Source organism: Drosophila sulfurigaster, chromosome 2L, assembly GCF_023558435.1.
Source record: "Drosophila sulfurigaster albostrigata strain 15112-1811.04 chromosome 2L, ASM2355843v2, whole genome shotgun sequence".
Classification (NCBI taxonomy): domain Eukaryota; kingdom Metazoa; phylum Arthropoda; class Insecta; order Diptera; family Drosophilidae; genus Drosophila; species Drosophila sulfurigaster.
This window is the reverse complement of record NC_084881.1, coordinates 2,440,707-2,451,660: the sequence shown is the minus strand read 5'-3', so window position 1 is coordinate 2,451,660 and position 10,954 is coordinate 2,440,707. Positions and strand designations below refer to the sequence as shown.

Below are 10,954 nucleotides of genomic sequence, written 5' to 3'. Positions count from 1 at the left end.
TCATATAGGGGAACGCTGTTAGGGTAGCTGTATTTTTAAACATGTTCATGTATATTGTATATAGCATGTTAAGCTAATTTACAATCTCTTCCGACGAAATTGGAAGCGATCAAAGCTACAATTGTAATTTTTACTCAAAGTTAAACACGAAACACATAAGTCAAACAATTTTTTAATATTTTTGGTTATTTATTCTTATGTTAAGCTCAGTCACAAAAAACTACCAGAAGTCAGAATTACAACTACAACACAAAATCCGAATGGTTAAATGTAAAATAAATAACACTTTAGCAAAGCTAACTGTCGTATATATGTATGAGTAAAGAAAACCGGATTAATATTTATTTATTTATTTAGTGACAACAAACAAAATAATGGCAGCAAACAATTGTAGCAATATGAAGCAAGAAAACTCGGTATGTTCTTATGAAAGTAACATTAACGAATTAATTTAAAGATTATAAATATATGAAAATTTTACTGAATAAACACAAAACAAAACCAATAAAAAGTAAAACCAGATTGCAGATAATTGTCTTATATTAAAAGCAACGAATGTCAAATGTTGCATGTTTTCTCCGACTACGACCTTAATAAGAGAAATGTTTTTGGCGAAAGTCAGTTCTTTGACAAATTGATCAAACTTCATCTCAACGATATAAAATTATTGTTCTCAAGGGGTAACAGGTATCCATATATTTTTATGTAAATATCGAAAATTTTTAAATTAACATATATCTTTATTGAATTAGAATACAGATCTAGTTTTTAATTTTATTTACAATTATTCTAACAGCTTGTAATAGCAAAGTGCTAAAGTTAAATCATTACAAATACTCGAGCTTGAAAACAAATTATATTTACAGATTTACATTCGATTGTATTTATTTTTACTTTTTCTTTCCGGCTATGCTAATTTTACCGGCTCTCCCTGCATTTGTCGTTACACAAGCTACTGAGCTCGGGATTCGCCATCGCTTACTTTACAAGAGCTTTGGGCAAAAGCTTTAAGCTTTCGATAACATATTAAGCTGCGAACAGACCTCAAGTGATGCAGTAAGCGCTCTCGACTTGAACGTGATAGACTTTGATATCGGCTCCAGCGACGACGACCAGAAACGAAAAGCAATGTTTTCACCAAAACTGCTAACATTGTGCCTTATCAGCATTGGCTGTTCTTGGGCCGTCAATGCTAAGTTGGAGGAACGCTTCTCATGGAAACAATTGACCTTCGATTGGCCAAGCCCAGAAGCCGAGGCAGAGGCCAAACGAACTGGCCATTACATTGAGGAGAACAATTTGCCACTCGGCTTAGAGCGTTGGGAAAACAAAATCTTTGTCACCGTGCCAAGGTAAGAGAGGCAACAGCAAGCAATAAACATGCATTGCCAATTGCAACTTCTTGTTTTTGGCTTTAATCGTTATTGTAATTGGTCGCCTCAATCGGGCTTTTGCGAAAGGTACTTGGTTTGGAAAACCGGTTACCATGTCGATGGTTACTCACTGGCTGAGCCCACAAATACAAACAGCATACTATGCATACATATGTATGTGATATAATGTATGCGTGTATGTATGTGTGTCGATCTGCAAATAAACAACACACTAGTATACACTGACAAAGCACTTTGAATTTTAAATTAATTATGTATATGGTTATGAAAATATGAGAACATATAAATAAATTACTAGACACAATGGTTACATGGATAAATAACAGGTAACATGTGCATCATTTTCTACACTAACCATTAAGTTTCTTCTTATGACGTCAACGGGGATTTACCTATTTAATATTAACACGACTTTTGATCAAAATTCGATTCACCCTGTCTCAAAATACATATATTACTATTTGTCATTTTGTTTTTCAGATGGAAAGCCGGAGTTGCAGCCACATTAAACTACATTGATCTATCGACGAACGAGAAGTCGCCCAAACTGCGACCATATCCAAGCTGGGAAGCCAATAAGCTGCCAATTGAAGTGGCGCCCCAGATACAGAATACACCGTCTGGAGGTCGACTCGATGCCGACAAGGCGCAGCATGCTGAGATACAATTAGAGAACAATTCTACTATTATTTCCACCTTTCGCATTCAGGTGGACGTCTGTGATCGTTTGTGGATATTGGACACTGGTCTCGCTGACATCTTGGGTAATCCTAAGCAAATCACGCCCAACACAATTTTGGTGTTTGATCTGAAGACAGATAAATTGCTGCGTCGCTTTGCCTTACCATCCGACCAGACGAAGGAAGACACCTTCTTTGCCAATATTGTACGTATCCATAAGTCAGACTTCGTAAAACATTATAGTTAATTTTATTCCTCTCTTCCCCGCATCTATCTTAGATTGTTGATGCTGAGCGCGATCAGTGCGAAGATGCGTTTGCTTATGTTCCGGACTTGGGCGCCTATGGCGTCATTGTATATTCCCTGCGCGACAACAAATCATACCGTGTTAAGCACAACTACTTCCATTTCGATCCACTGCACGGCGACTTTAATGTGGGAGGCGTGAACTTCCAGTGGACCGATGGTGTGTTCGGCATGGCAGTCGGTCCGTTGAAGGCTGACCATACCAAAGACGTATATTTCCATGCGCTTGCCAGCACGAAAGAGTTTAAGGTCTCGAATCGCGTCCTTCAAAACGAATCTCATGTCAATGGTGGTGACTCCTACTATGATTTCCAATTTGTCGGCGATCGCGGAATGAATGGACAATCCACATCGGAGGTTTATGACAAAAATACGGGCATCATTTTTTTACACACAAGTGAACAAGGATGCCATCGCTTGCTGGAATATTAATCGTCCTTATACATCCGATAACCAGGGTCTCATAGATTCCGATTCGCATACCTTAGTGTTTCCCAATGATCTTAAGGTCGACCAGGATGGTTCATTATGGGTGCTCTCAGACAGAATGCCCACTTATTTATACAAAGAACTGGATCATTCAGCAGTCAACTATCGCATACTCACTGGTAAGAATAAGGATCTAATTAAAGGCACTCCATGCGAATAAGCGAATGGTTAGGCGCTCCATTTACAAAGTTTTCTTTTATTTACAAGCATTTTTTTCGTTTTTCTTAATAAAACTAAAAATCCACATGCTGCATTCTGTTTTGTATTATCTAAATATCCGATTTCAGTAAGTTGTCGGCCAGTTGCACTTTCTCTCCAGGCTTGAATGCCGGCATGCCTAGATAGGGGCAAGTGGAGCATCTAAATGCATCGCCCAAATAGCACTATATAGTCAAAAAAAATATTGTTAATGGTTCTTCGGATTGCAAATGGTTCTTTACTCACGTTGCCACAACTGGACTTAACATTCTCTGTTGCTGCTTTCGCGGACTTTTCGCTTTCCAACTCCTCGGCCAGTCCGCACGAGCAATTCTTACATGCCTTACGCTTGCCCGTGGTGCTGCACACTCGGAGACCAGCAGGATCTGGCTTCTGTTTATCCTCCTCATCTAGTAGACCTTCCTCATCGATTAGTTCCTCGTCGTCGCCACTAATTTTCCAGACATTCACGCTGCTGCTCTTTTTGGCAAATGATAGTCGAGCAGAAGAACCAGTCTCATACCCAGGCTTTTCAGCGGTCAGCGTATTGGCCTCGGAATCCTCGCTGCAATTGATAAATCCGGACAACTTAATTTCCTGCAACAAACTTGCTGCAGTGCCAATGTATGCAATCAAGTGAAGTTTTCCACTCGGCTTGAGCATATGCAGTAGCTTTACATAATTGTCAGTCAGCTGTGCGCATTCTATAACAATTAAGTCGAAGCTTGAGTTGGCGTAAGAGGCTAAAAGAGGTAAGCAATTTACTAACTATTGGCAAGAAACAAGCTGAGTCACTGAAGTTAACACTTACAAAAAAGAAAGACGATGCACATTTTCCAAAGCTACCTCGCCGCCAGTTGAATTCTTAAAGATTTCCACACGCAGATCCAAATCAGCGCTGTCTGTCCATATGTATAATGATTTTTTAAGCCCTTTGAATATATCCATTGTTGCTGTTTATTATAGAATTTTACAAATTCTTTACTGCACAAACTGGGATGCCAACTTGTTTTAAGAGCAAAACATTAATTTGCTTTTGTCAAGTAGATATTGCGATATTTCTTGTCATTGAACTAATGCTTCACTAACTATCGAAAATATTTAATTTCAAGCGCCAACTCAATTTTTGAATTTCTATATATAGACAGTTTTTGGGTACGTTAAAAAATAAATTAGTTAACATTCCTGATTTGCTCATACGAAATTTCTATTAAATATTATTCATAATAATTAAATTTTAAGTTTCTTGCACCATTTTTAGCTAAAAGTTTTTCTATTTTTATCATAACGATGATTTCAATAGGCGGACCGATAACGATAACTAGTGTAAGATTTTTCGGTATAAAAGCACCAGAATCTGAGAATTTTTGGTATATTTTACATTTTTTGTTGCGGTCACGCTAACAACAACCCTAGTTTGTTTAGTAGTTGCTGCTGGTTGTTAGGTCGGTTCTTTTTATTTATTACAAATCAGTTTCCACTGTTTAGTTACAAGTTTAAACAGCAGGCAGCCACAACGCGCTTGAGTCGCAACCATAGTCGCCCTCTTTAATCTTAACATATTAATTGTGGCCATAGGCCAAGCAAACAACATTCTATAAAGCATCAACATCGAAAGTGAAACCGTGAGAAACGACAGCTGCTGCTGCGTGTGTTGTGTGCTGTTCTGTTCTGTTGTGTGAAAGCAAATAAGGATACGAGTACACGAACAAAATACAACTAGAATAAGTGCCAAAGTGTAAAAGAAGTTGCCAAAAAAGAAAAGACGACATATACGTATTTAAACAGCATGAGCATAAATGAAGAGCTACAACCAATTTAATTTAAACGACGTTGTCGCCGCACCGCCCGCCATTGCCTACGAGCACGCAGCCGCAACCAGCAGCGATACAAATTCCTTGCAACAGAGTCAGCTGCACAGCCACAACCACCACAGTCAGGATATGCCGCACTTTGGATTGGGTAATGCGCCGCCGCCACAACAGCAGCAACAGCAACTACAAGTGCATCATCAACAACAACAACAGCAGCAACAACAACAACAGCAAATGCAGCTTTCTATGCTGCCGGTGGCTGTTCCAGGTCCATATAGATCTCATATTGAGGAGAAGAAGCTGACACGCGACGCCATGGAGAAATACATGCGAGAACGGAATGACATGGTAATAGTCATACTTCACGCCAAGGTACGTTAAGGATTAACTTTGTTTGGTTTAAGAGAGAAAAATCAAATATTTTATCGGCCCCACAATTCTAGTGCAGATAATATAAATAATTAATGATAGTAAATAGTAAAATAGGGTTTCTTGAAATGAAATTGCTACAAAAGAAGCTGCAGCTTATGTTGTCCTAGTTTATTCTTGAGTTTAAGTATCATCTGCTCTGTTGACGCTAGCCAAGAGAAAATTGGTAACTGTAACGTGTTACATAGATTTTTAATTGAGATAAACTATTAAAAAAAAAAATAAGAAAGTTACAGTTAAATAGTATTTTTACCCCACGAAGTTAAAAATCCATACCTTACATGCTCAAAATAGCGACAAAGTGTGTGGGGGTTTGCGGTGTGAATTCTACTTCCAATTACTACTACAGTGGGCCATTTTTGCGGTTGTCGCGGCTATCTTCAAGCGCAGCGGCCGCCGTCCAGGCCTCGCATCCTTCACACTTGACTGCACGCAAATTTTTCAAACGGCGGCCACAATAAAATAATTGAAATTAATTATACGTAAATTTAACAACTGCATTGCTGTGGTTACAATTTCTGATTTGTTACGATTTGTCTCTGTTGATAATCGAAGTGCTGATTAAAATTTTGTTTTGTTGCCTCCATTAAGTTGTTTGACTAATTTATGGTTGTTACCTTTGCAGGTGGCTCAAAAATCCTATGGCAATGAGAAGCGATTCTTTTGCCCACCGCCTTGCATTTATCTATTTGGCAGTGGGTGGCGTCGACGATATGAAGAAATGCTCCAACAGGGCGAAGGAGAGCAGGGTGCACAACTTTGCGCGTTTATCGGCATTGGTAGCAGTGATCAGGATATGCAACAGTTGGATCTCAATGGCAAGCAGTACTGTGCCGCCAAGACACTATTTATATCGGACTCAGACAAGCGAAAGCATTTCATGCTTTCCGTTAAAATGTTCTATGGCAACGGCCACGACATTGGAGTCTTCAACTCGAAACGCATTAAGGTCATTTCAAAGCCGTCCAAGAAGAAGCAATCACTGAAGAACGCCGACCTATGCATAGCAAGTGGCACAAATGTAGCCCTCTTCAATCGCCTTCGTTCGCAGACAGTATCAACCCGCTATCTTCATGTTGAGAATGGGCACTTTCATGCATCATCAACACAATGGGGCGCATTTACGATACATCTTCTGGATGACAATGAGTCAGAATCGGAGGAGTTTCAGGTGCGTGATGGCTACATTCACTACGGCGCTACTGTAAAGCTAGTGTGTTCTGTAACTGGCATGGCCCTGCCCCGCTTGATTATTCGCAAAGTGGACAAGCAAATGGCGCTGCTTGAGGCTGATGATCCCGTCTCGCAGCTGCATAAGTGCGCATTCTACATGAAGGATACGGATCGGATGTATTTGTGCCTTTCGCAAGAGAAGATCATTCAATTTCAGGCAACGCCGTGTCCAAAGGAGCCTAACAAAGAAATGATCAACGACGGTGCCTGCTGGACAATTATATCTACCGATAAGGCGGAATATCAGTTCTACGAGGGCATGGGCCCAGTTGCGTGAGTATCACAAATTAATTTATATTTACGAGAAAATATTAAATGCTTTTATTTTGATCAATAATCAGATCTCCAGTTACACCTGTCCCAATTGTTAACTCGCTGAATCTCAATGGAGGTGGCGATGTCGCCATGTTAGAACTAAGTGGAGACAATTTCACGCCACATTTGCAGGTTTGGTTTGGCGATGTCGAGGCAGAAACAATGTATCGATGTACGGAAACATTGCTTTGCGTAGTTCCAGAAATCTCACAGTTTCGTGGCGAATGGCTCTGGGTGAGATTTATAGGAATCTAACAATGAAGTTTTTGTTACAAAATCACTCGTATATTACAGGTGCGACAGCCAACACAGGTGCCTATTTCGTTGGTTCGCAATGATGGCATAATATATGCCACTGGCCTCACATTCACCTATACCCCGGAGCCGGGTCCACGATCACACTGTAATCAGGCTGAGGATGTAATGCGAACGCGTCATAATAACAACAACATCACAGGTATCAGCAACAATAATAACAACACTAGCAGTTCACCAGCAAGCAGTTCTAGTCTGCAACAGGGAATGCAACATCAACAACAGCAGCAGCAGTCTCATCAAACTTTACCCTCTATCTCGGAAGTGCAATGGAATAGTCATGGGAGTGGCTTGTCTTGAGTCCTGCATTATTGCTATCACTTTCAATTCAACATACATTTATTTATGTCTACTTATTTAATCATCTTGTAGCAGATATTTATTTTGTATAAGCATTCCTAGTATAGTATAATGCGCATCGTTTCGATATTCTCCTTTAAATTTGACGAATTTTATTTACTATGGCCTTTTGGTACCAATAGATGTGTAAATGCGAAACATAATTGTAAATAATACGTAGTTGTAAAGACCTTACAAACATGCAAAATGAACTGTAACGTTAATTAAATTTCCATTTATATACTATAGTGAGGACATTCGATAATATATGTATGATTAAGTTGGGTTTATTTTGCGCATTAATTAAGTACACATTTAGTTTATTAAAACTAAACTGTAGCCGAAAATAATAAACAATTTAATATAAAATGACTCTTATATCACATTCCACACATGAAAGAATAATTTCAATAATTAACTTAAGTTGAGAGCAATGTAAATCCGGCTTTATATATATATTTGCAAACGGCAAATAATCTAATTTTGTAAAAAAAAAAAACTGAAAAACAATAGCTTTAAGATCTAAAAGAAAGTCGTAAACTTAATAAATATATTAAACAAAAAATAGAAAAACTTCAAAGACTTTATGTTTTGCTGTAAAGTCAACTGAAATGTTCGTTTTATCTTTTTTGTTAAATTGACCTAACTCCTGTACCCAACTTTGTCCCCACCGTGAACCGTCCTCCCACAGCAGCCCTCAAAGTCGTTGATTTAAATCGGCATGGGAAAAATTGCCTTGCCGTGTGAACACTTTAAGACAAACGAAACAAGTGCAGCACTTCCCACGGTGGGCTACCTCTTCAACTTTAATTACACCTGGTTGGTCGATTTGAATTTTTAACTGCTATTAAAAAAAACGCAATGTCAAGAAATAGTATACATATAACGCCGCATTGTTTCCGTTTGTAATACAAAAGGGAACAGAATTTTCTCACAGCCCCAAAAAGCAGCAACAACCACAACAGACCTGAGAATCTTTTCTACAATTTTTTCTCCATAATATTTATGCATTAATCGTTAGTCTAGCTTGTTGCTACTACTGCTTTACACATTTACAAATTAACATTAGCAGTTTTGCATTAATTATCGCTCTTCCGTTCTTATTGCCAAACAAAATCATTGCTTTGAACTTGACAGTTTTTGTATTAGCTTAAATAGGAAGTAACTGTAAGATATTCTCCCTCTTGCTGCCTAACTGACTGTTACTACAATCGTCTTATCAGAATCAGCATTTCTACGAGTACATAGTGGAACTTACCCCCCGTAGTGTGTGAATTTCTTAATCATAAACGAAAGACTCAAACGACAAACTGCAAATACAACCACGTTGTGTTATTGCGTGTGAGATAAAAATAATAAGCAGAGAGAGAGAGAGAACGAGAAAGAGTAGAAGGGGAACATATAAGAAAATCCACCACCAACTTAGTAATACGAAATGCAACGTCTTAAGGTTTTTGTCGGCTGGACTCTTATAAGAAGAGCTGAATATGAAATTAGTTGAACTTTTTAATGAACATTCACATTTCTAGTGCATAATTTTGCGCCCTGCGTTGTGACGGCCGACAGCACTTCTTCTGGTTGGAAATATGAACGTTGAGCAACTTAATTTGTTAGCTTGTGGTCTATAAAATGTAGGGGAAAACATTCTCTAAAAGTTCTCAGGAGCTTCCACTGCACTAATTATCTTGAAAATCTGAGTCTTGACTTTAAAACCGGCTGCCGTTTTTCACACGCTGTGAAAATTCAAGTCACACAATGCGTGGGAATTGGCAGCCGGTTGTGTGGGAGCTAAAAGGGGTTGCATGCAACCAAAGTATAATATATAAATGTATAAAATACCTCTAATATACATATGCATATGTATGAAATTATTTAGTTAAGCTTTTAATATTTGTATTCATAATTCAAGCGATTAGGAACACAAATGCGTAATAATTTAAATTAACTAATTAAATTTAAATTGACACTTCTAACAAATTGATAATATTGATGATTCTACTTATATATATATATTCCTAATATCCTCAAAACCAGAGGGGTTAAAACAATTATTCCGACCTATATCATAAAATGCTAAAATATTGAAAGCTTTATTACATTCAAAATAAACCATAGAGTTGAAAATATACCAAATTCTCAACTAAGACCCGACCAATTATTTCTTAAATAACTTTTAAACATTGCAATTAAAACAGCATTTAGAAAGACTTGTTATTATTATATGTATATACCAAAAATAAAATTTTCAAATTACGATTGCAATTCATTTTTTGATTTCGGTTTACGAGGCGGAAGTGAGCGCAGACAAAAAAAAAATAATAATAAAATAATTTTGATATGCGTGCAACAAATAAGGAAAACACAGAAAACAAATCTAAACCAACTCTTAAAAAAATTTCCAAACCTCTTCGCCAATCCAAATCAAAAACTGACCTACACAACCAAGGTACAAGCAACAATAAGAACATCAACCGACACCCTGTATATTCCAAGTTCTATCAGTATCCAATGTGGTGTCAAAAATCATTTAGTCAACAAGATCACTATCTCTATCTATCTCTTATTGATGCTAAGATCTAGATGTTCATGTGGGCCGACGGACAGACAGCAAAAAACTAAATTAAAGTTCTGTTGAAAAATGAATGGCTCAATTTTTTAAACGAGCAGACATGGCCATATCTTTCTATTTTGTGTGAAACGGGAAACAATATTAAAATTAATTTTAAAAAGATATTTACAATTGGATTGGAATTGTATAAAGAAGCTACAGTCGAGTGTGCTCGACTGTGAGCTGCACGCTACCCATTTTGAATAAATGCCAAATATTGCGGTAATATTCTCAAAGTATTAAACAAAAAAAAAGTATACATGTATTCTTGATTGGGATTTTAACTTGAGCACCACAACATGTCGGGCTTGCAACCTATCACTCGAGCCAACGCAGTCCTTAAGCATGTTCTCTTTAACTATAAGCATCTAAGACACTAGCAATTTTTGTCGTGTTCATCTTCGTTGCAAAACTACACATGCATACACATACCAATACAGGCGAGCATGTAGATGCGTATATGTACTTCGACAATTTTTATCTGATCGCAACCAAAGCTCTAGCTCTAAAATTACGCTTGTTATTCGATTTTTGTTGATTTGCGGAGGCGGAAGTGGGCGTGACGAAAATTTGAAACAAACATAAATAATACCCTTCTACCCTATGGGTAGCGGGTATTAAAAATGAAATAGTAAATATCAAATATGCCACTCAGTGGGCCAAAAAATATAGCAAATACTCTTTTACTAAATGAAAATGAACCCTTCTATCAATGCCCTATGGGTAGCGAAATAAGTCAACTATTTTTGGTATAAAAATGTGCTGTCGAAAAACCGGAAATTTGCAGCTCTATCTCTTATAGTCTCTGAGATCTAGGTGTTCATATGGACAGA

At 37.7% G+C, this 10,954-nt stretch overlaps 4 protein-coding genes across 4 annotated transcripts in view; 3 read left to right on the top strand and 1 right to left on the bottom strand.

Annotated features, from left to right (window-relative positions):
- The window catches only part of LOC133850772 (ATP-dependent RNA helicase vasa), a 95,090-nt gene that overhangs the window by 47,402 nt on the left and 36,734 nt on the right, over positions 1-10,954 (top strand). The gene's annotated exons all lie outside the window — the stretch shown is intronic.
- On the top strand, positions 1,124-3,114 carry LOC133850322 (protein yellow). Its single transcript, XM_062286383.1, is given in 4 exon segments — positions 1,124-1,352; positions 1,875-2,280; positions 2,355-2,765; positions 2,767-3,114. Coding segments are annotated over 4 exon segments (1,305 nt in total). The 5' UTR covers positions 1,124-1,128; the 3' UTR covers positions 3,031-3,114.
- LOC133850331 (anamorsin homolog) lies at positions 3,129-4,116 on the bottom strand. Its single transcript, XM_062286394.1, has 3 exons — positions 3,881-4,116; positions 3,315-3,811; positions 3,129-3,253 (listed from the first exon to the last, which is right to left on the bottom strand). The coding sequence occupies exons 1-3, from the start codon at positions 4,014-4,016 to the stop codon at positions 3,140-3,142; spliced, it is 747 nt and encodes a 248-aa protein (XP_062142378.1). The 5' UTR covers positions 4,017-4,116; the 3' UTR covers positions 3,129-3,139.
- On the top strand, positions 4,466-8,051 carry LOC133850312 (suppressor of hairless protein). The gene is made up of 4 exons (XM_062286371.1): positions 4,466-5,254; positions 5,937-6,817; positions 6,886-7,093; positions 7,154-8,051. Exons 1-4 carry the CDS (start codon positions 4,868-4,870, stop codon positions 7,472-7,474), a joined length of 1,797 nt encoding a protein of 598 aa, XP_062142355.1. The 5' UTR covers positions 4,466-4,867; the 3' UTR covers positions 7,475-8,051.

Bases quoted from the DNA above. Each gene is read 5' to 3' on its own strand.
- LOC133850331 (XM_062286394.1), bottom strand. From the start codon at position 4,016: ATGGATATATTCAAAGGGCTTAAAAAATCATTATACATATGGACAGAC. The intron at 3,812-3,880 runs TGTAAGTGTTAA...TACCTCTTTTAG, and splicing joins TGTGCATCGTCTTTCTTTTT to CCTCTTACGCCAACTCAAGC. The intron at 3,254-3,314 runs GTGAGTAAAGAA...TTGACTATATAG, and splicing joins TTAAGTCCAGTTGTGGCAAC to TGCTATTTGGGCGATGCATT.
- LOC133850312 (XM_062286371.1), top strand. From the start codon at position 4,868: ATGAAGAGCTACAACCAATTTAATTTAAACGACGTTGTCGCCGCACCG. The intron at 5,255-5,936 runs GTACGTTAAGGA...TTACCTTTGCAG, and splicing joins TAGTCATACTTCACGCCAAG to GTGGCTCAAAAATCCTATGG. The intron at 6,818-6,885 runs GTGAGTATCACA...ATCAATAATCAG, and splicing joins GAGGGCATGGGCCCAGTTGC to ATCTCCAGTTACACCTGTCC.